The following is a 26,063-nucleotide window of genomic DNA, read 5'->3' as shown; positions in this document are numbered from 1 at the left end:
GAGAGAGAGACAGGGAGAAAGGTCTTCCTTTGCCATTGGTTCACCCTCCAATGGCCGCCGCGGCTGGCGCACTGCGGCCGGCGCACTGCGCTGATCCGATGGCAGGAGCCAGGAGCCAGGTGCTTTTCCTGGTCTCCCATGGGGTGCAGGGCCCAAGCACCTGGGCCATCCTCCACTGCACTCCCTGGCCACAGCAGAGAGCCGGCCTGGAAGAGGGGCAACCGGGACAGAATCCGGCGCCCTGACCAGGACTAGAACCCGGTGTGCCGGCACCGCTAGGCGGAGGATTAGCCTAGTGAGCCGCGGCGCCTGCCTGGATTTTGTTTTTTAATCCATTCAGCCAGTCTGAATCTTTTAACTGGAGAGTTGAGGTCATCTGCAGTCAAAGTGACTATTGATAAGTAATGACTTGGCCCTGCCACATCTCCATAAATATTTCTGATGTTTGCTTTGGAATTCCTTTGTACTTTTACTGGGGAGTTCTCTGCCTTCACCTTCTTTCATAGTCCTGATCATACTGCTTGAGCACTAGTCATATCATTAATTCACATTGAACTACACATTAAAGACAGAGATCCTACATGGGGAGTAAGTGCACAGTGACTCCTGTTGTTGACTTAACAAATTGACACTCTTGTTTAAGGCGTCAGCAATCTCCCCAGGCTCTAGTCATGAGTTGCCAAGGCCATGAAAGCCCTCTGAGCTCACCGAATTTGATGTTCATAATGATGTTTTGATGATTAAATGAGTTACTGTTTCTTCACTGCTTAGAATAGTACCTGGCACCTTTATTTTTTGGTAGACAGTGCGTAGCAGGTAGTCAGCCACCATGCATGTCATTATTGGGTATATATGCAGATAAGTGATGCTGAGGAAAAGAGAGCATTGGCAGAAAAGACTGACTTTCTGAAAAAGTTGAGACCACTATATAGAAGACCTTGTGTACTGATAAGGAGGTCAGTGGTGACCAAAGAGGTTTTGAAGCAAGAGATAAAAATAGATATTGAAGAGATTAATATAACAATGACAATGGGAACAACTCAAGTGGGGAAAAGCTACTGAGAGGCACTAATACAACTATGATATAGTGATATGTGAACAGAATCCTTAGAAAGTCTTAGGTGGTCTTGGAAAATACTTGTGGTAGAGCTGACAAGAAGATGTGTATACACACACACACACACACACACACAGAATTCATATTTTTGTTGGTACAGCATTTGTAATTTGTAAATCTAAAACATCCAGAAACAAAAAACATATATGTTAACAGGATATCCTCAATATTAGGATTTTTATAAAACATATGTTTTTGTTACAGATTCTGATTTTATTAATTTTCAAAATCATAAATATATGAAGTACCAGGATTTTAGTGCTGTAAGATTGCTCATCTTATGCCTGCCTCTCCTGCTTTCCCCCTCCCTTCTTCATAATTGCTGTAAAACAGGAATGGCAAACATTTCTATAAAGGACCAGAAAGCAAATACTTTATACTTTGTAGATAATAAACTTTATGTCACTACTTCTGTTGTGGTGCAGAAGCAGCCAGAGATAACACATACGTGAAAGAGAATAGCTATATTCCAGTAAAACTTTATGAACACTGAAATTTGAATTTCATATAATTTTTCATGTATCACCAAATATTATTCTCTTGCTTCTTTTCAACCATTTAATAATGTAGAAACCACTCAGCTTGAGGATATACCAGAATGGGTAGGAAGGGCTGGCTCTGTGGTGTAGAGGGTAATGCTGCCGCCTGCAGTGCAGGCATCTCACATGGGCACCAGTTTAAGTCCTAGCTTCTCCACTTCCATTCCAACTCTGCTATGGCCTGGGAAGGCAGTGGAAGATGGCCCAAGTCCTTGGGCCCCTGCACCCACGTGGGAGACCCGCAAGAATCTCCAGACTCCTGGCTTTGGATTGACCCAGCTCCGGCCGTTGTGGCCATCTGGGAAGTGAACCAGCGGATAGAAGACTTTCTCTCTCTTTCCCTCTCCTCTCTCTCTCTCTCTTTCTTTCAATGCTTCTCTGTAATGCTGCCTTTCAAATAAATAAATCTTTAAAAAAAATAAAGTGTGCTGGCCGGCTCTGTGGCTCACTAGGCTAATCCTCCGCTTGTGGCGCCGGCACACCAGGTTCTAGTCCCGGTTGAGGTGCCGGATTCTGTCCCGGTTGCTCCTCTTCTAGTCCAGCTCTCTGCTGTGGCCCGGGAAGGTAGTGGAGGATGGCCCAGGTCCTTGGGCCCTGCACCCACATAAGAGACCAGGAGGAAGCACTTGGCTCCTGGCTTCGGATTGGCGCAGCACACCGGCCGTAGCAGCCATCTGGGGGGTGAACCAACAGAAGGAAGACCTTTCTGTCTGTCTCTCTCACTGTCTAACTCTGCCTGTCAAAAATAAATAAATAAATAAAGTGTGCTTAGACAATATTTAAAAAAAAAATAAATGGTAAGAGACTGAATTTGAGCTGTAGAACAATAGTTAACTAACTCCTAACTAACTCCATAGTCAACTAACAGCTTAGTTAACTAAGCTCTAAAGCTTACAGCAAACATCTTGAATTTGTCATAACTACCTTCAAATAATACTGCATCACTTCTCATAAGTGTAAGAACTTTACAGGGCAGGAGTTTAGCCTCGTGGTTAATACTCCACTTAAGGCACCCTTGTGCCATGTCACAGTATGTGGATTTGATACCCGACTGCAGTTCCTGACTTCAGCTTCCTGCTAATGCAGACCCTTGGAGCAGTGGTAATGACTCAAGTAATTGGGATCCTACCACCCATGTCAGGAAGAGACTTGCATTGAGTTTCCAACTCTAGATTTCAGCTCCTGCCCAGTCTTGGCTGTTGCAGGCACTTGGTGAATGAGCCAATAGATAGGAGCTCTTTCTGTCTCTCTATCTTTCAAACAAATAAATGCAAAACAAAAACAACTTTGCAACATTGTTTTTTTATTTTCTTTCTGCTATTGCCTTTATATATTTTATATCTACATATGCTATAAACCTCACACATCATTATTACTCATACACCACTCACACATTGTTATTACTTTTGTATCTCTGCTTAATCAGTAGTGGAGAATGTCTAGCCTGCAGGCCATGTAAAGCCAACAAAATCACCTGGTCTGGCCCTGCTAAGGCAACCACAAGGCAGGATTCGAAATTCAATAAATCTGTAGCAGGCTAATTTTTAAGTTGATAATTTTGTATGGCCTGTGAATGATGTTATAAATATCCAAATTGTCTTTGTCAGAATGTTTCCCCACCTCTGCTAAATAGTCCGATATATATTTTTAATGAATTATTTTCATTTTTATTTGAAAGAAAGTTGGACATACAGTTGCCATCCACTAGTCCATCTAGTATCCTTCTTCTTTAGCCTGGTATGGGAACATTTCCTTTGATATTTCTAAAAGTGTTTGTCTGCTGGCAGTAGATTCTATCAGCTTTTGTTTGGAAATATCTTCATTTTTGCCTTCACTGTTGAAGGAGATTTTCGAGAGATGTTGAATTCTAGGTTGACCTTGTTTTCTTTTTTATGAAACACCTTAAAGATACCGTATCTTTAAGTGTGTTCAAGGTCACCGTTTTTTTTTTTCCTGCAGTATTTTAATGTGTTGAGTTTTTTTCTTTTAGCAGTTAATTTAGTAGAGAATCTGCTTGATCTTCCAAAGCTTGTTCAATTAAACTTTTTTTTTTAAAGAATGGTCTAGAGCACCATTTTCTTTGTGCTCATTTAGCCCAGTAACATGACATGACACTTTTAGGGGTGTGTACTTGTCAGAACTAGAACGTTTTCTGCTTGTGAACTCTGGAAATTATTTGACCCACTGCTCGCTCTCTGATCACTTTTCTGGGTGGTTTAACCTAAGAATGTGCTGCTCAGTGTGCTTAGTGTGCACTCAGTTCTCCAGGGCACTTCGTGTAGGTTTTTGGAGCTCTTTTTCTGTGTGATTTCTTCCTCTTGGGTCCTCTGCCTCATCGATTCCAGTGCTTCTCCGAACTTTGCTCAATTTAGTGAGGTCGTTGTGTTTGGCTTGGATCCTACATGTGGACTGGAAAACGTCTGCAAACAAATTCAGGGCATGTATAGAACTCACTTTTCTCAGCGTTTCTGACTGATGTGCAGTGTCTCAAAGCATTTGTTTCATATATTTTCTTCAATTTTCTCTATTTTAGCTCCAATGGAAACTCAAATCTAGTACAGTTACTCCATTGTGGTTGGGAACAGAAGTTCTTTTTTTATACATCATGGTGCTTTATTAGTTGTGTAATATTTATTTTATTCATTACAGTAATGGGAAAAAAATGATTCTTATAAGCATGAATTGCCCAAGGTGGAGTCACAGGGGTAACCAGAGTGAGGCCAGTCTACTATACGAGAGCAATCAGAGGGTCATGGACAATAGCCCCTAGGTTTTTGTGCATAGATTTTGAATGCTGGTTAATTAAGTGAACTGATTGAAAGAAATATAGTTAGGAGAGTTTCTGTCATACCAAATTATTTTTTAATAGCTGTAGCTTTTCTTTTGTAGAACTTCAGGTTTATAAGTTGGGAGATCAGGGACTGGGCATTGTGGCATAGGGAGTAAAGCCACTGCCTGTGACACCAGCATCCCACTGGATGCCAGTTTGTGTCCCAGCTGCTTTACTTCCGATCCAGCTCCCTGCTAATGGCCTAGGAAAGCCGTAGAAGATGGCCCAAGTGTCTGGACCCCTGCACCTATGTGGGAGACCCAGATGAAGCTCCTGGCTCCTGGCTTCCACTTGGCCCATCCTTGGCTGTTGCAGCCAGCTGGGGATTCAATTAACAGATGAAAGATCTGTCTCTCATTCTCTCTATAACTCTCCCTTTCAAATAAATATATAAATCGTATTTTTAAAAAAAGGCTGATAATAAATCATTCTTTTTAGGAAGTTTTTCTTGATCTTCTTTCCTGTCCTTATGTGTTCCCTTGTTTTACTTGTCTACACTCTGTACTGACTCTCAACTTCTTGGAGACAAGAACAGTCCTATTCAGGTCTTAATTTTAGCAATTAGTGTAGCTACTATTGCACTTGAAGAGTGGATTGAGTGAATACTGTGTTTTGCTTCCATAGATAAATAAATAGGGTCTCCCCTTCAGCAGACCATCCATAATTTTTTAGTTATAGGAGATTTTTCAGAGGGAAATAGAGCAATGATGTGATCCTGTACATCATTTGATCAAGGTTAAAAAGAAGTTTGAACCAAAGTAGAAAGTTACTTGAGGGATAGAGAGGGTGTGCATTTTCAGCCATTGGTTCACTCCCTTAGCAGCCTCAGTGGCCAGGAGTCAGGCTGGAGCAAAAGCAAAAGAGCCTGGAACTCAATCCAGGCCTCCCACATGGGTGACGGGAACCCAGCTACCAGGACCATCACCCTTGCCTTCCAGGATACACAGCAGCAAGAAGCTGGAGTCAGGAGCCTGAGCTGGCTGTCACACCCGGGCACTCAAACGTATGGTATGCAGGTACCTTAACCAGCACCTTAACCAGTAGGCCAAATGTCTGCCCTCATGTAGAATTTTTTTATATGTTTAAGTTTTTATTTGAATGTTTTTTATTCTTTTAGGCTCCTATTTTTTCTTTGCTTGTATCCTTTTTTGTTGTGTTGAGAGACATGTAACATAAAATTTACCATATTTTTTTTAAGATTTAATTTATTTATTTGAGAGGGAGAGTTAGAGACAGTAAGAGGGAGAGAGAGAGAGAAAGTTCTTCCATCCACTGGTTCACTCCTCAAGTGGCTGCAACCACCATAACTGAGCTGATTCAAAGCCAGGAGCCAGGAGCTTCTTCCGGGTCTCATGTGGGTGCAGGGGCCCAAGGACTTGGGCCATCTTCCGCTGCTTTCCTAGGCCATAGCAGAGAGCTGGATCTGAAAAGGAGCAGCCGGGACTAGATCTGGTGCCCATATTGGATGCCGGCACTGCAGGCAGAGGATTAACCTCCTGCACCACAGCACCGTCCCCAAAATTTACCATCTTAACCATTTTTAAGTATGTAGTTTACTTGTGTTAATTATATTCTCATTGTGGTGAACAAGTCTTCAGAACTTTTGCCTTTTGCAAAACTCTAACTCTATGCCTGTTAAAAAGCCTCCTTTCAGTCCTAATAACCACCTTTCTTCTCTGTTTCTTTGGATTTAACTGCTCTGAATAACTCTTGTAAGTGGAATGATACAATATTTATCTTTCTATGAGTGGCTTATTCCATTTCATGTAATGGGCTCAAGGTTTATCCTTGAGATGTAACAATTTCCTTACTTTTTAAGTCTGAAAAATCTTGAATTTGTATACTACATTTTGTTTATCCGTTTGTCCACCAAAGGACACTTGGGTCACTCCCATGTTAAGCTATTGTGAGTAGTGCTGCTGTGAACATGAGTGCATAAATATCTCTTTGAGACTGTATTTTCAATTCTTTTGGATATGTAACCAGAAATGGGATTGCCAGGTCATGTGATGAGGGACCTCTTTGTTCAGATATCGTGATAATTGTCATTGCTGTTGCTCCTGCTAAGCCATCTCTTTGGGTGCTTCTTTGCTTAATGTGATGGATCATCACAACTAACCTAGGCTTTTGTTCTTGTTTTTGGTATCCAGGGCTCATGCAGAATCTCCACAATATGTGAACAACCTAAAGTCTGAAACTGGTGATAACGGGAAGAATAAAGATGAAGGAGAAGCTTATAACCATGAGAAAAAGGCTGCAGATACTTCTCTTGAGCCTTATCCAGAAGAAAAAAAGAAGAAACGTGGATTCAGAGACAGAAAGGTATGGAACACAGTCATATAAGTCAATCAGAACCATAACCTCAAGTAGAAGAATGCAGTTCACTATTTTTACTGTGCATTTCAGATGATTCATACTCACTTCCAGGTTATTCACCTCTGCTATTTTCATTGTTCTAAGCCAAAGGTTCTTTTTTTTTTTTTTTTTTTTGACAGGCAGAGTGGACAGTGAGAGAGACAGACAGAGAAAGGTCTTCCTTTTTTCCGTTGGCTCACCCCCCAATGGCCGCTGCAGCCGGCGCACCACGCTGATCTGAAGCCAGGAGCCAGGTGCTTCCTCCTGGTCTCCCATGCGGGTGCAGGGCCCAAGCACTTGGGCCATCCTCCACTGCACTCCCTGGCCACAACAGAGAGCTGGACAGGAAGAGGAGCAACCGGGACTAGAACCCGGAGTGCTGGCACCGCAGGTGGAGGATTAGCCTATTGAGCCGCGGTGCCGGCCCAAAGGTTCTCTTGAATTTGATGTTAAAGGGGGTAGTTAAGAGGATCTAAGGTTGGTAACCAGAATTAGCATATTCTTTCTTAGGTCCTTTAATTCAGCTACCTAAGTTGATGCTGGGTTTCTGCATCTTCCTCATGCTAAACATTATCATGTACTCATATGTTGAATCTTTGTAGTATTTCTTATCTAGGATGTCAGGTTGTAAACAGAGAGCATAATCTCTTTGTAAATATCTAATCTCTAGAAAACCAAGGAACTTTGAGGACAGCAGAAATTTCAAGTGACTGTCAAGATTTATTTATATTTACTCCAGATTTTTTTTTTTTTTTTTTTTGACAGGCAGAGTGGACAGTGAGAGAGAGACAGAGAGAAAGGTCTTCCTTTGCCATTGGTTCACCCTCCAATGGCCGCCGCGGCCGGCGCACTGCGCTGATCCGATGGCAGGAGCCAGGAGCCAGGTGCTTTTCCTGGTCTCCCATGGGGTGCAGGGCCCAAGCACCTGGGCCATCCTCCACTGCACTCCCTGGCCACAGCAGAGAGCTGGCCTGGAAGAGGGGCAACCGGGACAGAATCCGGTGCCCCGACTGGGACTAGAACCCGGTGTGCCAGCGCCGCTAGGCGGAGGATTAGCCTAGTGAGCCGCGGCGCCGGCCTACTCCAGATTTTTTAAAAGAAATGAAAATTAAAAATACAGTGCGTGAATTGCTTCTCGGCCTTTTGGCTAAGATCAGTGTAGAAATACATTGCTTGCATGCTCCTCCCTAAACCCGTTCTCTCTGCCTCTTCAGAGGTTAATCAGTACCCTGAATTTGCTGCTTATCATTTCCAAGATGAAGTGATAGATTTCTGTGTTTAATTTTATTTTAAATTAAAAAAAATTCTTCTATAAAAAGGTTGAGTCAGTCATACTGTTTAGTTCATAGCACCCTATGTTAGTCTATGCTTACTGCTTTTAAATTTTGCTTGCTTTGATTATAGTTTGTATTTTAATTTTTAAATTTATTTTCATGGCCGGCGCCGCTGCTCACTAGGCTAATCCTCCGCCTTGCGGCACCAGCACTCTGGGTTCTAGTCCCGGTCGGGGCTCCGGATTCTGTCCCGGTTGCCCCTCTTCCAGGCCAGCTCTCTGCTGTGGCCAGGGAGTACAGTGGAGGATGGCCCAAGTGCTTGGGCCCTGCACCCCATGGGAGACCAGGAGAAGTACCTGGCTCCTGCCATCGGATCAGCGTGGTGCGCCGGCCGCAGCGCGCTGGCCGCGGTGGCCATTGGAGGGTGAACCAACGGCAAAGGAAGACCTTTCTCTCTGTCTCTCTCTCACTGTCCACTCTGCCTGTCAAAAAAAAAAAAAGAAAAGAAAAGAAAATTTATTTTCATCTGCTTGAAAGGCACAATGATAGAAATAAGAGAGAAATCCCCTATCTACTGGTTCATTTCCCAAATGCATGTAATAGCTAGAGCTGGGCCATGCCAAAGCCAGGAGCTGAGGACTGCATCCAGGTCACCCATGTGGGCAGCAGAGACCAAAACACTTAAGCCATCATCTGCCACTTCCTACTTGCGTTAGCAGGAAGCTGAATAAGAAGTAGAGGAGCCAAGACTCAGCCGAGACTGGATCAGTCACCCCAATATGGGATGTGGTCATTGCCAGCAGCTGCTCACCTCACTGCACCACACTGCCCACCCCAGTTATAGTGTTTTTAGTTTTTTTTTTTTTATTGTTCTTTATGAAATTCAGGACTTCAGTTCTGGGAAATTCTCACAATTTGCTTCAATATTGCTTTCTCTTTTATTTTGCAACTACTGTTAAATTTATGTTGACTCCTCACACATCCTGTTTGTATCTTACCTGTTCTTTCATGCTTTTTCTCATTAGTTCTTTCTGCTGCATTTAGAGTTAGTTCTTCAAGTACTGTCCCATAATTTGTCAGTTGCCTTTCTATATGTGTATTCTAGAATATTGCCATTCTTCTAGAAAAAATATAACGAATAATTTTTTAAAAAAATTTTATGATACTGTGGTAAGTTTCCAAAATTTATTTTCTTTACCTTTTACTTTACTGTTTCTGCACATGCCTGCATAAGTGTGTGTATTTTCCCTCCTGCAGGTCTTTCTGCATTCTAAATGCACTGTATTCAGGCCAGTACCGTGGCTCAATAGGCTAATCCTCCACCTTGCGGCGCCGGCACACCGGGTTCTAGTCCCAGTTGGGGCACCAGATTCTATCCTGGTTGCCCCTCTTCCAGGCCAGCTCTCTGCTATGGCCCAGGAGTGCAGTGGAGGATGGCCCAAGTGCTTGGGCCCTGCACCCGCACGGGAGACCAGGAGAAGCACCTGGCTCCTGGCTTCAGATCAGCGCAATGCTCCGGCCGCTGCGCGCCGGCCGCGGCGGCCATTGGAGGGTGAACCAATGGCAAAAGGAAGACCTTTCTCTCTGTCTCTCTCTCTCATTGTCCACTCTGCCTGTCAAAAAAATAAATTAAATAAATAAATAAATAAATAAATGCACTGTACTTATTCAGGTCATTTCTAGGTTGCTTCATTATTTCCTTTTTGTCAGAAATGACTCTATCTGATTTTGTGCTTACTTTGCATTTTTTCCCTAAGTGTTTTTAGAATATTTTTGTGCAGTTCTGTTTTGTGTAGGAGCTTATTGAGCTTTTTGGGTACCATAAAATAAGCAATATATGCCAAACATTTAACTAAAGAAAATTGGTAAAATGACTGAATACTCAATTCAACTTACTTATTATACAAATAACAGAGTGATTAGAAAATGGCCAGGAGGCCGGCGCCGCGGCTCACTAGGCTAATCCTCCGCCTAGCGGCGCCGGCACACCGGGTTCTAGTCCCGGTCGGGGCGCCGGATTCTGTCCCGGTTGCCCCTCTTCCAGGCCAGCCCTCTGCTGTGGCCAGGGAGTGCAGTGGAGGATGGCCCAGGTGCTTGGGCCCTGCACCCCATGGGAGACCAGGAAAAGCACCTGGCTCCTGGCTCCTGCCATCGGATCAGCGTGGTGCGCCGGCCACATCGCGCTGGCCGCGGCGGCCATTGGAGGGTGAACCAACGGCAAAAGGAAGACCTTTCTCTCTGTCTCTCTCTCTCTCACTGTCCACTCTGCCTGTCAAAAAAAAAAAAAAAAAAAAAAAAAAAAAAAAAGAAAATGGCCAGGAAGCTAATATTTGTTGAGCATTTTCTGTGTGTCAAGTATCGTATATACTTATCTATATGCATGCATATGGATATATATGGATATGTATGTGTATGCATGTCTGTGTGCATACCTGTTTGCTAAATTGCTTGGAACAGTTAAGTAGCTTTTGTAAAATACAGTTGCTTACTCATAGAGGCAGGAATAAAAATCCGTGCTCATTCTACTGCATTCTTCTAGCATAACATATTTTGATCACTTGACTTTGTGATATATCCTAGGTCAGTTAATGTCATGCCATTTCAGTGATCTTAGGATTTTTTTAATGAGACCTGAGCCCTGGTTTCTCACTGTATGCACTGTGGTGGAATTGGCTAGTTATCTATTAAATGGGAGTGATTTCAGGCTCTTGTAGACCTGGCATCTAAAGCTTCCTGCAGGATTTTTCAGTGCTGTTTCTCCCCTTCCTGTGTGATGACTAGGACTGACCTTGGGAGCCACACATCAGCTGCCTTCAGCTTGAGTACCCGGAGGAATTTACAGTGTTCTACCCTTGTACTCTGCATTGTTTGCTAGAAATCAACTTTGATTTTGTTTGAGCCATTGTATTTTGGATGTATTTGTGATATTGTTTTAATCTACCCTAACTAAGAGTGTGCTTTTTTTAAAAGGCCAGAAATAAAGGCCACAGAGTTTTTCCACATAATAAATATGTGTTTATGTATTTTTAAATATTCTAATAAAAGCATAGAAATTTTCAAAAACATACTTTTACTATAATACTATATAATATTTATTATACTTTTATTATAGTATTATTATAGTATTATACTATATATTATATAATATATTATATATAATGTATAATATAATATATATGTTTATGTATTATATATTATACTATATAATATTTATTATTATATAGATATATTATTATATTTACTATATAATACTATAATAAGACACTATAAATGAGAAAATAGTCTTTAATAATGCTAGAATTTGTTCTGAGTGATATTTAAGAATGTCACTATAGTAACTCATGTTTCATATTGTTAATTTTACTGACCAATTAATTTTTTTTTTAAGATTTTATTTATTTGAGAGGTAGAGTTACAGAAAGAGACAGACAGGGAGAAAGGTCTTCTGCTGGTCCACTCACCAGTGGCTGCAATGGTCAGAGCTGAGCCGATCCTAAGCCAGGAGCTTCTTCCAGGTCTCCCATGCTGGTGCAGGGTCCATCTTCTTTCTACTGCTTCCCCAGGCCTCAGCAGAGAGCTGGACCAGAAGAGGAGCAACAAGGACACAAACTGGTACCCATATGGGATGCCAGCACCATAGGCAGAGGCTTAACCTACTAAGTCACAGAACCGGCCCTGACAAAAATTAATCTATGGGGGCTGGCGCTACTGTGTAGTGGGTAAAGCCACCACCTGCGGTGCCGACATCCCATATGGGTGCCAGTTAGAGTTCCTGCTGCTCTACTTCTGTTCCAGCTCCCTGCTAATCCACCTAGGAGAATAGCATATGATGATCCAAATGCTTAGGCCCTGCACTGACATGGGAAACCCAGAAGAAGCTCCTGGCTTCTAATCAGCCCAGCTCTGGCTGTTACAGCCATTTGGGAAGTAGGCCAGCTGATGGAAAAAAATCTCTCTCTCTCTAACTACATTTCAAATAAATAAATAAATCTTTTAAAAAAATTCATTTGCTTCTTACCCAATGAAACTAGTATCCTGGAACTTGGAATTGTGGAGAACTTTAAGAGGTCATTCTGTGACAGATGGTTATTATTGTAGATGACCAAAAATTAACTAGAGGAAGAAAAGGAAAGGAGTCTTTAACATGGAAGAGAGATGTTGGCTTATAGATATAGATAAGAGTATAAGTCACCTCATGAGAGAATGCGTGCTGAGCCCATAATGTATTTCTAAAACCTTTATGCCTGCTACCTTTTCTAAGTCTTGACTCCAGTCTTCATTCCATTCTTGGGCATTATTTTTGACATCGGAGGCCACACAGACTCACTCTAACTTGCGTTCACTTGTTGGGCCCAAGATATTACAGCATAGGTTTTTCCATAGGCACTATACCAAAATTAAGCCATTGAATGGTATTAGGACCAAGGGAAAATATGTATTTTTTTTTCTTTTTTTGACAGGCAGAGTTAGACAGTGAGACAAAGAAACAAAGGTCTTCCTTCCGTTGGTTCACTCCCCTAATGGCCGGCGCTGCGCAGATCCAAAGCCAGGAGCCAGGTGCTTCCTCCTGGTCTCCCATGCGGGTGCAGGGCCCAGGCACTTGGGCCATCCTCCACTGCCTTCCCAGGCCACAGCAGAGAGCTGGACTGGAAGAGGAGCAACCAGGACAGAATCCAGCGCCCTGACCGGGACTAGAACCCGGAGTGCTGGCTCCACAGGTGCAGGATTAGCCTAGTGAGCCGTAGCTCCGGCCTCTTTTTTTTCAAACATTGAAAGAGCTCATTTCCCACCCACAACCTCCATCCTTCAGTCCAGTTATGTAAACCCACTGAAATAGTTAAAATATGTGGGCTTTTGGATCAGAGGGCTGCTCATTGTGGTGATGTGGAATGAAAAGCAAGTAGAGACACCAGCCACTCATCTCATCTCATCTCATTTCATCTCACAACTGTGGTGAAAAGAGATACTCTCGTGGAGGAAGGGCAATTGGGGATGGCGGCACTGTTAGCCATACCTCCTAGACCACCTATTATCCAGTCCTGAACCCACAAATTAAATGCATCTCATTCAGGGGGACATCAAGGGATTGTGCAGCCCCATTTGCATGATGTACTCATTGCATCAGCACCAGCTGGAATCTAGACTTTTTGTCTTTTATCTGTAAGTCTTGTTCTGCTATTCAACATCATACAGAATGTCTGAATTTTTAAAAAATGATTTTTACGGTAAATAAAAGACAAATGCAGGAAACCACTAAACTGATTTTTATAATAATCATCTTGTTTCTGTTTTCTTTTTTTTTTTTTTTTTTTTTGACAGGCAGAGTAGACAGTGAGAGAGACAGAGAGAAAGGTCTTCCTTTAGCCGTTGGTTCACCCTCCAATGGCCGCCGCGGCCGGCGCACTGCGCTGATCCAAAGGCAGGAGCCAAGTGCTTCCCTCCTGGTCTCCCATGGGGTGCAGGGCCCAAGCACTTGGGCCATCCTCCACTGCACTCCCTGGCCACAGCAGAGCTGGCCTGGAAGAGGGGCAACCGGGACAGAATCCGGTGCCCCAACCGGGACTAGAACCCAGTGTGCTGGTGCCCCAAGGTGGAGGATTAGCCTAGTGAGCTGCGGCACTGGCCTAATCATCTTGTTTCATTCCTTTTTATCACCCTGAAGTTCATCCCTAAATGTATGATTTAATCTTGCCTATTTTGTTTTGATACTGTGTCATTTCAGTCCCATAAGCTACAGGTAACAGAATCCAGGCCATTTAGCCTATACATTTTCCATGATCTAGATTTTGTTGATGTTTATTGTCAGTGCCAGTCAGCCTATTCCTCTGTTTTCAGTAGTACCTGAATGTTGACAACTGGATTCTGGGCTTGATCAGACTCAGGTTTTGTTGTCCACCTAAATTTGTCGTCATGCTTCTTGATGAGTTCTAAGAAATTCACATCAAGAAGTTGTCATGCAAAGTAACTTATTTACAGCAAATAAGTGATCATGGGAAATAATTTTCAAGCCATGCTTTCTCAGGCAGGGGAAAAGGGTATCTTTTTTTAGGATAAATGAATATGTACAAGGGGAGGTTCTCGTCATCGCATGTAGGACTGTGTACAAGTTCATACAGGTACAGTTCAGGAACATGCACCAACATAGGTTGTACGATATGGTAATAAGGCGTAAGTTCCTCCTGTGGTGATGATCTTAGTATTATAATGAAGCAAAGGGTAACCTTTGGACGCTCTTTGACGCAGCTAACTAGGTGATGCTCTTGCAGTAGGATCTGGCCCAATTCAGAGAGGCTGGGATTGCAACTTTCCCTAGGATATGATGAAAACCAGAAAGATAACCTTGGATAACATTAGGGTGTTGAAATAGAGATGAGTTGCAATAAGAACTTTTGAGCTCCTCAGGAGCATTTAGCTGGTGACAGTTTGATCCCTATGGCAAGACTACAGGTCATAATATGACCTCCCTCCCTCCCTCCCTCCCTCCCTCCTTCCTTCCTTCCTTCCTTCAAGATTTGTTTATTTATTTGAAAGGCAGAATTACAGAGAGAGGTAGAGACAGAGAGAGAGAGAGTTCTTCCATCTTCTGGTTCACTCTCCAAGTGGCCACAAGAAGCGGGGCTGAGCCAGGCTGAATCCAGGAGCATTTTCTGGGTCTCCCATGTGGGTGCAGCAGCCTAAGCATTTGGGCCATCTTCTGCTGCTTTCCCAGGCATATTAGCAGGGACCTGGATCAGAAGTGGAGTAGCCAGGACTTGAGCCTGTGCCCATTTGGGATGCCAGTGCTGCTGGTTGGGTCTTTAACTCACTGTGCCACTATGCCACAGCATCAGCCCCAGTATGTCCTTCCATTAGGAGACACCAAATGTCTACTTTTCTTCTTGTGATATTAGCTATTGATGTTCAGTGCCTAGATCTATTCATTCATTGCAGTCACAATATGGTAATACTATAATTTCATCAGATTCTTTTCATTTTTTAATTGGAATATTTTATAAAGAGATACTGTCATTCAGCTACTGTTTGGTTACAGGCAGTATTTAGCTTCTCTTTAGTTCTCATGAGGGGAATTTAAAGAGTTAATGAAAATGGAATTAAAATGTTTATTTTAGTTCAAAAAATTTTGAAATTGTATATAGAGGGTGTTCAAGAAGTTCATGGAAGATGTATATTATAAAAAAACTTCATAGATTTCAAACTTTTAAATTACAATTGTAGTTCAATATAAAATGCCTTTAAAATACGTACTTAAGTCTCACAGCTGCTTAGAAATTGAAAAGCTTCTATGTTTGCTATGTGCTTAATCTTTTGATAAAATTTATCAAATCTGAAATCTATTTAGAGTTTAATGGAAGCTAGCATTGAAGACATTCTTTTTGTGACAAATTAGCAGTCCCTCGTCAGTGGCTAAATCATGTCTGGGAGTGGAATTGAGATCATTGTTGCACAGCTGCTGCCAGTAACCTCGAAGTGACATCTAAGTAGGATTGATAGGTCCAGTCATAGCTATGTTAATATGGAAAATTTAAAACATGTATAATATTTTTCTTTGTACTAATGAGTTGCTGTATAAGCATGGTACTGATGAGTTTTTACATTTTATTGCCTTGATATATTTTGTAGATTATTATTTATAAGATGTTACTTGTTGTTGACTATCTCAGCATATAAAATTCATGTATGAGAGAAATTTTCTCACCAAAATATTACATGATTGGTTTTGTATTTGGTATGTTGCATGCATAGAGTGAGGGCTTGTAGACCAGGTCAGGTAATGAGCTTTTATGTTAACCTGACAAACATTTAGTTAAAAGAATATTCAATGCTTGATTTTGTTGCTTTTAAAAGTTTGCTTATAGGCTTCCCAACTCTGCTGCTTTCTAAATGTACTGTATGTAAAGGATCTCTGCAATTTGCATGATTTTATAGTCAAAAGTAAGCATTTGTTGCTTCAGACCTAGTAATAAAATTGAGTTTCCATGATATGTAATTTTATTTTTCTATGCCATTGTTTAATGTACTTTTTCTTTGCTAATTATTAAAAAATATGAAATCTCGGCTGGCACCGCAGCTCAATAGGCTAATCCTCTACCTGCAGCACTGTCACACCGGGTTCTAGTCCCAGTCAGGGCACCGGATTCTGTCCCGGTTGCCCCTCTTCCAGACCAGCTCTCTGCTGTGGCCCGGGAGTGCAGTGGAGGATGGCCCAAGTGCTTGGGCCCTGCACCCCATGGGAGACCAGGAGAAGCACCTGGTTCCTGCCTTTGGATCAGCGCAATGCACCGGCCGCGGCGGCCATTGGAGGGTGAACCAATGGCAAAGGAAGACCTTTCTCTCTGTCTCTCTCACTGTCCACTCTGCCTGTCCAAAAAAAAAAAAAGAAAAAAAAAAGAAAAAGAAAAAAAGAAAAAGAATATGAAATCTCAAGTCTGTTTTGTTTTAGGACTCAGGAAATCTCATATATATTGCATTTGGGAACTGTGTAATGAATTCCCTTTTAAAAACAATATTTAAGAACTGATATATATCTGGATTTTTACTTGTTACTGAGATCTTTTGAGTTTTCTTAGGGTATTTTTCAGTTTTACTAATTTTCATTGATTTAAGAAAGTAGAAAATTCTTCAGAAAATGTTCTTCAGAAGTCCCATAGCATTGTCTCAAATGGGGTATGAATGGTATATTGCATGAAAGAGATTCAAGAAATTTTGAATTCAGTTTTTTAAAAATTTATTTTATTTACTTGAAAGGCAGAGTTAGAGGAGGGAGAGAGAGAGAGATCGAGATCTTCCATCCACTGTTCACTCCTCAAATGGCCATAGCGGCCAGGGCTATGCCAGGCAGAAGCCAGGAGCCAGGAGCTTCATCTGGGTCTCCCACATGGGTGCAGGTGCCCAAGCACTTGGGCCATCTTTTGCTTCTTTCCCAAGCACATTAGCAGGGAGCTGAATCAGAAGTGGAGCAGCCAGGACACCATTCAGCACCCATATGGGATGCCTGCATTGCCAGCAATGACTTAACTCTCTATGCCACAGTGCTGGCCCCAATTCAATTTTTTTATAATATAAAAAATACTATTAAGGGAAGAGGTGTATAGTTCGGCACACGCTCACTCAGACTTACCGCTAATGGTAGAGCTAGAAACGTGCCAGGGGATTCCAATTCAGTCCCATCAAGGTGGCATGTACCAATGCCATCTTACCTGTTAAAGTGATCAGTTTAAGTTCAGAAATGATCAAAAAGATAGGATTAAGTGTCAAAGAGATTACATAAATAAGACCAGGGTCTTCAAATAATAATTGATAGAATTAAAAAGGAGAGAATGATCCTACATGAGAAGTAGGATACACAGCAGACTCATAGAATGGCAAATGCCCTAAACAGCACTCTGGACTCAGAATCAGCCCTTAAGGCATTCAGATACTGCTAAAAAGCCCATGAGAGTTTTGCAGGCATGGAAAGCTAAGACACTGTGGCAAAGAAAAAAAAAAATGACCTAAATGAAAGATCTTTGTGAGTGAGATCCTAGCGGAAAGAAAGGGGCATCAAAGAAGGAGGTATCTTTCTCTGAAGGGAGCAGAGAACTTCCACTTTGAATATGGCCTTGTCTAAATAAGATCGGAATTGGTGAACTCAAGAGGCTTCCATAGCCTTGGCAGCTCCTGACAAGAACCTCGGGCGATTACTGACGTCATAAATAAGAGTGTCAATTGTTAAATCAGCAGCAGGAGTCACTGTGCACCTGCTCCTCATGTAGGACCTCTGTCCTTAATGTGTTGTACTATGCAAATTAATGGTAAAACTACGACTCAAGCAGTACTCTATACTTTTTTTTTTTTTCAGGCAGAGTTAGACAGTGAGAGAGAGAGAGAGAAAGGTCTTCCTTCCGTTGGTTCACCCACCCAGTGGCCGCTGCAGTTGGTGCAGCGCACTGATCCGAAGGCAGGAGCCAGGTGCTTCTCCTGGTCTCCCATGGGGTGCAGGGCCCAAGGACTTGGCCCATCTTCCACTGCACTCCCGGGCCACAGCAGAGAGCTGGGACTGGAAGAGGAGCAACCGGGACAGAATCCAGCGCCCTGACAGGGACTAGAACCTGGTGTGCTGGTGCCGCAGGCGGAGGATTAGCCTGTTGAGCCTCGGCGCCGGCCTTTTTTTTTTTTTTTTTGACAGGCAGAATGGACAGTGAGAGAGAGAGACAGAGAGAAAGGACAGTACTCTATACTTTGTGTGTCTGTGTAGGTGCAGTCTGTTGAAATCTTTACTTAGTATATACTAAGTTGATTTTCTGTATATAAAGATAATGGCAAATGAATCATGATGAAGAATGGGATGGGAGAGGAAGTGGGAGATGGGATGGTTGCAGGTGGGAGGGAGGTTATGGGGGGGAAAGCCACTATAATTCAAAAGTTGTACTTTGGAAATTTATATTTATTAAATAAAAATTGAAAAAAATACTGTTATAGAAAAAATGACAATAAAATTCTCTAGAAAATGAGTAATGTAACTGATGAGTATTGATGATGAGAATTTATAAGTAATGCTTAGTAGAGTAATGCTTAGTAGAGTGATACTGTGAAATTTATGATTTTAAGGTGATGGAATATGAGAACAGGATTCGAGCCTACTCTACACCAGACAAAATCTTTCGCTATTTTGCTACCTTGAAAGTAATCAATGAACCTGGTGAAGCAGAAGTGTTTATGACTCCACAAGATTTTGTGCGATCCATAACACCTAATGAAAAACAACCAGAACGTAAGTTGCTAAAGTGAAAAATAAAATTGTGATACTTATTTTATTATAAACTACCTTGATTTTTGTGTCACTGAGTGGCTTAGATTTTATAGATCCATGCAATAATTACACTCACTGTGTAACTACTGAATATTAGGCATTGTACTAGGCTTTAGGAGTATAAAGGACAGGAGCTTGCAATCTAATGTGGCAATCCTCAACCATGGCAAAAGGTTGAGAAATTGTACCCAGTTGGCTGAGATTCACTGCCTGAAGTTAGAATGTTTTGAAGGCGATACATTACACATATGGCTACAGTCCACTTACTCTTTAGTAAGGGAGGTAGATAGAGATGGTAATAGATAATTTCAGAAATGTGGTGATTTGTAAAAGAATATTACGTAAAGTCCTATGGCAGTGAGAAGAAAAGGCATTTAACTCAATCTGGAAGTTTGAAGACTGCTTTCCAGAGAATAATCTAATTAGGATGACTAAGAGTCAGGCAATCAAAGGTTAGTGAAGAGGGTGTCTTGTGTAGAGGAAACGACCTGAGCAAACATAAGAAATGACCTGTAGGGCGAGGGTTAGGGCTTAGCAGGTTGAGCTGCTGCTCAGGACATCTGCTTCCCATGTGAGAGTGCCAGTTCAAGTGCCAGCTACTCTGTTTCGGATCCAGCTCCTGCTAACAAAGTGCCTGGGAAGGCAGCAGATGATGGCCCAAGCACCTGAGTCCCTGCTGCTCACGTGGGAGACCTGATTGTCGTTCAGGCTTTAGCCTGGTGCAGTGCCAGCTTTTGCAGGCATTTGGGGAATAAACTAGCAAGTGGGAGAACTCTCTCTGTCTTTCCCTGTCTCTCTGTCACTCTGCTTTTCAAATAAATAAATAAATCTTAAAAAACTACAAAATTCATGAAAAATGGAATTGGAGGATACATTTAATAGAAAAATAAGTGGCTTAATATTACAAGTTAAATATACCGATTTAAGAATGTATTTGGGAGACTCTGTAGGAAAAATGATGGAGTATGGAAGCTCCAAGATTGAGACCTTCCACCAAAGCAACCATTAAATTAGCAAAAACAGGAACTGACATTTTTGGAACTCTGCAGTCTAGTTACAAACTTACACAATGAGGCGAGTGGCTAATGAAGAAAAGGGCTGCTAAATTTTGGTAAGAAAGCACTGTGGCATTTTTGCCTACTCACCAACCATGGCATTTCTGGTTTGTTTTTGTTTTTAAGATTTATTTATTTCAGAGGCTGAGCAACAGAGAGAGAGAGAAATATACCTTCCATCTGCTGATTAATTTCACAAGTGGCAGCAATGGCTGGGCCTGGGCAAAGCCAAAACCAGGAGCCTAGACCTCCATCTGGATCTCCCACATGGGTGGTAAGGGCCCAGATATTTGGCTCATCTCCTGATGCTTTCCCAGGTATGTTAGCAGGGAGCTGTACTGGAAACAGCAGCTGGGATTTGAACTACATTGCAAGTGGCAGCTTAACTCACTGCACCACCATGCTGGCCCATATTGTTTTACTTTTGATTTGTAACTTCTATTTTTGTTTGCTATGATTTAAATGACAAATTATTAATTCAAGAAAATGGTAATTGCAACATATGATAATATGTATATAATGTTTAAAGAAGAAGAATGGAGCTAGATAGGAGCAGAGTTTTTACATGCTACTGAAGCCATTGTAGCTATTAATTTCATGTAGATTATTATCAATTAGGGATTGTAAATGTAATCCCAGAGCTACCACTAAGAAATATCTTAAAAATTTGTGGAAAAGGTAATGAGGAATAGCTGAAAATGGTATGATAGAGAAAAAATAGTCAAACACAAAAGAGTCCAAGATTGGAGAAATTGGAGGACAAAAAAGAAGATACATAGAAAACAAATACTAACAAAATGGTAGAAGTTGGTTTCTTTTCTTTACTCTTTATTTCTTCAAAGATTTATTTATTTGAAAGGCACAGTTACAGAGAAGGAGGGAAGGAGGGATGGAGGAAGTGAAGGGGGGAGGGAGGGAGGGCGGGAGAGACAGGAACAGAGAGAGACAGAGAGATGTTCCATTCACTAGTTTAGTGGCACAGCAGGTGCATGTGACACTAACATTCCACATGAGCATTTGTTTGACTCCTAGCTGCTCCATTTCCTATCTAGCTCCCTTCTAATATGCCTGGAGAAGCAGTGGAAGATGGCCCAAGTGTTTAGGCCCATGCTACCCCTGTGGGTGATCCAGATAGAGTAACAGGCTCCTGGCTTCAGCCTGGCCCAACCTTGGCCATTGTAGCCATTTAGGGGAGTGAATCAGTAGATGGAAGATCTCTCTCTCTCTCTCTCTCTCTCTCTCTCTCTCTCTCTCTCTCCCTCTCCCCTCCTTTCAAATAAGTAAAATAAATCTTAAAAACAAAAAAGATTTAATAGTTATGAGTATATACCCACCAAATGCCAGACCACAGAATATGTGAAGAAAACACTGAGCAAAGGGAGAAATAGATAATGGTTGGAAACTCTTACATGCATTTCATTAATGGGTAGAACCTCTAGACAGGGGATGAATAAAGAGATAGAGGAGTTAAACAACACTATAAACCAACCAGACCTAATAAACATACAGAACACTCCAAGAGCCGCAGAATACAGTCTTCTGCAGTGCACATACAACAGTGTTCAGGATATACTCTACTTTAGACCTCAAAACATAGTTTAATGAAACTTAAAGACAACACTACTAGTCGAACAATACCCTATACCTTGTGCGGTTGTGTGAGGGCACCCTGTTGAAATCCTTGCTTAGTATATACTAAGTTGATCTTCTGTATATGAAGGTAATCGAAAATGAAACTCGATGAAGGGCGGGATGGGAGAGGGAGTGGGAGAGGGGAGGACCGCAGGAGGGAGGGAGGTTGGGGTGGGTGGGAGCCACAACAATGCAAAAGTTGCACTTTGTAAATTCACATTTATTAAATAAAAGTAATAATAAAAAAACATAGTTTAAAAGATTGAAAATGTACGCAAGTTTTTTTCTAATCACAGTGAAATGAAACAAATCATAAATAGAAAAATAAAAACATGTATGAAATGAAACAGCACCAATGAATAAAAGAAGAAAAATTAGAGAACACTTCGAGTTGAATGAAAAGGGAATCAGAACCTACTAAAACTTGGACAGTGCCACAAAAGCAGCTGTCATAGGGAAATTTATAGCTATAAACACCTAAATTTGAAAAGAAGAACAATCTAGGGGGCCAGTGCTGTGGCGCGGCAGGTTAAAGCCCTGGCCTGCAACGCCACCAGCCTGTATGGATATAGTTTCAAGTCCCAACTACTCCACTTCCAGTCCAGCTCCCTGCTAGTGCAACTGGAAAGCAGCGGAGGATGGTCCAAGTCCTTGGGCCTCTGCACCCATGTGGGAGACCCAGAAGAAGCTCCTGGCTCTTGGCTTCAGATTAGCTCAGCTCCAGCCATTCCAGCCATTTGGGTAGTAAACCAGCAGATAGAAGACCTCTCTCTCTCTCTCTCTCTCTGCCTCTGCCCCTCTGTAACTCTGCCTCTCAAATAAAATAAATCTTTAAAAAAATCTTTATTTATTTGAGAGGCAGAGTTAGAGAATAAAAGGCAGAAAGACAAAGAGAGGTCTTTCATCTGCTGGTTCACTCCCCAGCTGGCCGCAACGGCCGGAGCTGTGCCAGTCCAAAACCAGGAGCTTCTGCTGGGTCTCCCAAGCGGGTGCAGGGGCCCAAGGACTTGGGCCATCTTCTGCTGCTTTCTCTGGCCATAGCAGAGAGCTGGATTCGAAGTGGAGCAGCCGGGACTCGAACCGGCACCCATATGGGATGCTGGCACTTTAGGTGGCAGCTTCACTCACTACACCGCAGAACCAGCCCCTACACTCCTGATTTTTATGAGAGTAAATATTTTCATTCCTGCTAGACTATTTCTTCTGTGCAGATAAAATTTTATGTATGAATAACTTAAAAAAGGATGTATTTGGGGGCTGATATTATGGCACAAAGGGTTAAGCCTCCACCTGCAGCACCTGCATCCCATGTGATGTCGGTTCAAGTCCCAGCTGTTCCACCTCTGTTCTAGCTCCCTGCTAGTGTACCTGTGATAGCAGCAGAAGATGGCTCAAATATGTTGATCTCTGCACCCATATGAGAGACCTGGATGGAGTTCCAGGAGCATGGCTTGTTGCAGCCATTGAGGTGGTGAACCAAATGGAAGCTCTCTCTGTGCCTTTCAGATAAATAAATAAATATTTTTTAAAAATATGGTTTGCTTTCAATGTAACAAAAATAATAAACTAAGACTTCAGACAGGCCTCTAAAAATCATTACAATGTTTAAGGAATATTATTTTTATACTATTGGAAATCATTATATGTTTTAATTGCTTCCACATATTCTGGCATTTAACTTTGTAGTATTTTGGGTTTTTAAATTTTTTTAAAGATTTTATTTATTTGAGAGATAGTGTTACAGACAGAGAGAAAGGAGAGACAGACATAAAGGTCTTCCTTTCTCTGATTCACTCCCCAAATGGCCACAATGGCAGAAACTGGGCCAATCCAAAGCCAGGAGCTTTTCTGGGTCTCCCAAGTGTGGACAAGGGCCCAAGCATTTGGGCCATCTTCTACTGCTTTCCCAGGCCATAAGCAGAGAGCTGGATTTGAAGAGGAGCAGCCAGTTCAGGAACTGGCACCCATATGGGATGCCGGCACTACAGGCAGAGGCTTAGCCTCATAGGCCATACCGCCAGCCCCAGTATTTTGTGTTTTTTTTTTTTTAATTATTAAAAGACCTAATATAGTTTAGCTACTAAATGTCTAATATACCAACTGCATTTCTGGTTTAGAATAGGGAGTAATTGCTTTTCTTCTAGGATGATGATCTTCAGGGGAAATTTTGACAAGTCTAGTACCTGCTAACGCTAACCGATGGAGTAAATAAAGGGGAGAGTGATCCAACATGGGAAGTGAGATACTCAGCAGACTCATAGAATGGCAGATGTCCTAAATAGCACTCTGGCCTCAGAATCAGCCCTAAAGGCATTCGGAGCTGGCTGAAAAGCTCATGAGAGTATTTCAGGCATGGAAAGCCAAGACACTCTGGCAAAAGATCTCTGCGAGTGAGATCCCAGTGGAAAGAACAGGTCATCAAAGAAGGAGGTACCTTTCTCTGAAGGGAGGAGAGAACCTCCACTTTGACTATGACCTTGTCTAAACAAGATAAGAGTCGGAGAACTCAGAGGGCTTCCATAGCCTTGGAAACTCATGACTGGAGCATAGGGAGATTACTGATGCCATAGACAGGAGTGTCAATTGGTAAAGTCAACAACAGGAGTCACTGTGGACTTACTCCTCATGTAGGATCTCTATCCTTAATGTGCTGTACATTGAGATTTAATGCTATAACGAGTACTCAAACAGTATATTTCACTTTGTGTTTCTATGGGGGTGCAAACTGTTGAAATCCTTACTTAATGCATACTAAACTGATCCTCTGTAAAAAAAAAAAAAAAAAAGAAAAAAAAAAAAGAAATTATCAATTCCCAACTTGACTCTCACTGGGATTAAACATGACAATAGGTCTGCTCTGATTTCATCATCATTTAAAAAAATCATCTATTATTTTTCACTTTATGTTTCTGTGTGGGAGCAAACTGTTGAAATCCATACTTAATGTATACTAAGCTGATCTTCTGTATATCGAGATAATCGAAAATGAATCATGATGTGAATGGAAGGGGAGAGGGAGTGGGAAAGGGGAGGGTTGCGGGTGGGAGGGACGGTATGGGGGGGAAGCCATTGTAATCCATAAGTCGTACTTTGGAAAATTATATGCATTAAATAAAAGTTTAAAAAAAAAAAAAAATGAAATTCAGTGGGAAATTTGGCTTCATTTTTATTTACCCATGAACAGGAATTTCCACAAATGTTGATACAGCAGAAGTAAAGTATATATTATTCCTGTATAAGTTAAAGTAAAGAAAAGAGTAGGGCTGTAGAATTTTTTGTAGTTTGAATTTCTATCATCAGATGCCTGGACTCTAGCCAGTAGCTCATATTTCAACTTTTTTTGATCATATCTTTACACATACTGTATCCCAGGATATCCAGCAGTTCTAAATTTGTGAGCTTTAGTTTTAGAACAATTTAAAAATAATCATGTAGCACAGACTACATGAAGGTCTAAAATTAAAGTCTTAAAATGAATAGAGAGCTATTGAATGTGAGTGAAAAGCTGAATAAGAATAGTTTGGTACTGAATCTCAAGAAAATTCAACATAGCCTTAGTTAAGTAGCAAGGGTGAAAAAGAAAAAATATCTTATGTGACTTTGGCATGTCTCATCTCCCTTTCTGTAACATCAGAATTGCCTTGCTTGGATATTGTAAATCAGGCAGTTGTTTCAGGCTCTGGTCTTTGAGTGCTCTTGCTATTGCAGTAACCAGTTCTGTGTAGCTGGCCAGTGATTTGAGTTATCAACTGCATGCAGAGAGTATTTTAAGTTCCAGGTAGAAAAACATGAGCTTTGGTCTGAGCAAAACATACCTTAATTCCTTTCCACTCTGTCTAGTTGCTTACCCAGTTCGTCTTGATGTGATTTCATCTGCATGGCATGTAGAATGCAGAAAGAGAAACACAGTTCATACTGAGGTTTGCTTGTTCTGCACTCCTCTATGACCTTTTAGGCCCTTAATAATAATCTTCCCAGAGCTCTTTGTTGGAGGTACATGGTTTTTACCTGACTGTATAATGCAGGAGATAGATTTTGAAAACATTAGTGCACTGATATTTTCTCTACTTAACCTACTGTGTTCTACATTTAATTTTAATTCTCTGCTGTGCTAATATTTAGTATAGAATACTACTTCGTCAACTTCAACCAACTGGTTGTTTCCATATGGCCTATGAACAGAGAATGTTTTGTCTGTTTTTAGATGAGTGAAATAAAAATCACAAAAATATTTGTGATACCTAAGTATTAAAATAAATTTCAGTATCCATGAGGAGTCTTATGATTATAGCCATGTTCATTCATTTTTGTGTGATAGCTTTTGAGCTACAAAAGTAGAGTTGAGTAATCTCAACAGAGACTGTAGCCCATAAAACCTAAAGCATTTACTTTCTGTCCATTTACAGAAAAATACTTGCTAACCCCTGGTGTAAAGCATTATGTGGGATCTTACAATGGGCTATATTTACACA

At 41.5% G+C, this 26,063-nt stretch overlaps 1 protein-coding gene across 18 annotated transcripts in view; it reads left to right on the top strand.

The window, feature by feature from the left end:
• MICU1 (mitochondrial calcium uptake 1) overlaps positions 1 to 26,063 on the top strand; it is a 230,157-nt gene that overhangs the window by 54,773 nt on the left and 149,321 nt on the right. For all 18 annotated transcript variants that reach the window (XM_070057806.2, XM_089313420.1, XM_002718431.6 and 15 more), the window contains 2 exons: positions 6,637 to 6,808; positions 18,703 to 18,865. In XM_070057806.2, the coding sequence (XP_069913907.1) occupies positions 18,706 to 18,865 (160 nt within the window). In that variant the 5' untranslated portion in view covers positions 6,637 to 6,808; positions 18,703 to 18,705. The remainder of the gene's footprint in view (positions 1 to 6,636; positions 6,809 to 18,702; positions 18,866 to 26,063) is intronic.

This window comes from Oryctolagus cuniculus, chromosome 15 (genome assembly GCF_051225735.1).
Source record: "Oryctolagus cuniculus isolate XC-2025 breed Fujian yellow rabbit chromosome 15, ASM5122573v1, whole genome shotgun sequence".
NCBI classification, from domain to species: Eukaryota; Metazoa; Chordata; class Mammalia; order Lagomorpha; family Leporidae; genus Oryctolagus; species Oryctolagus cuniculus.
Note: the sequence above shows the minus strand (reverse complement) of the source record. Positions and strands in the feature narration are given on the sequence as shown.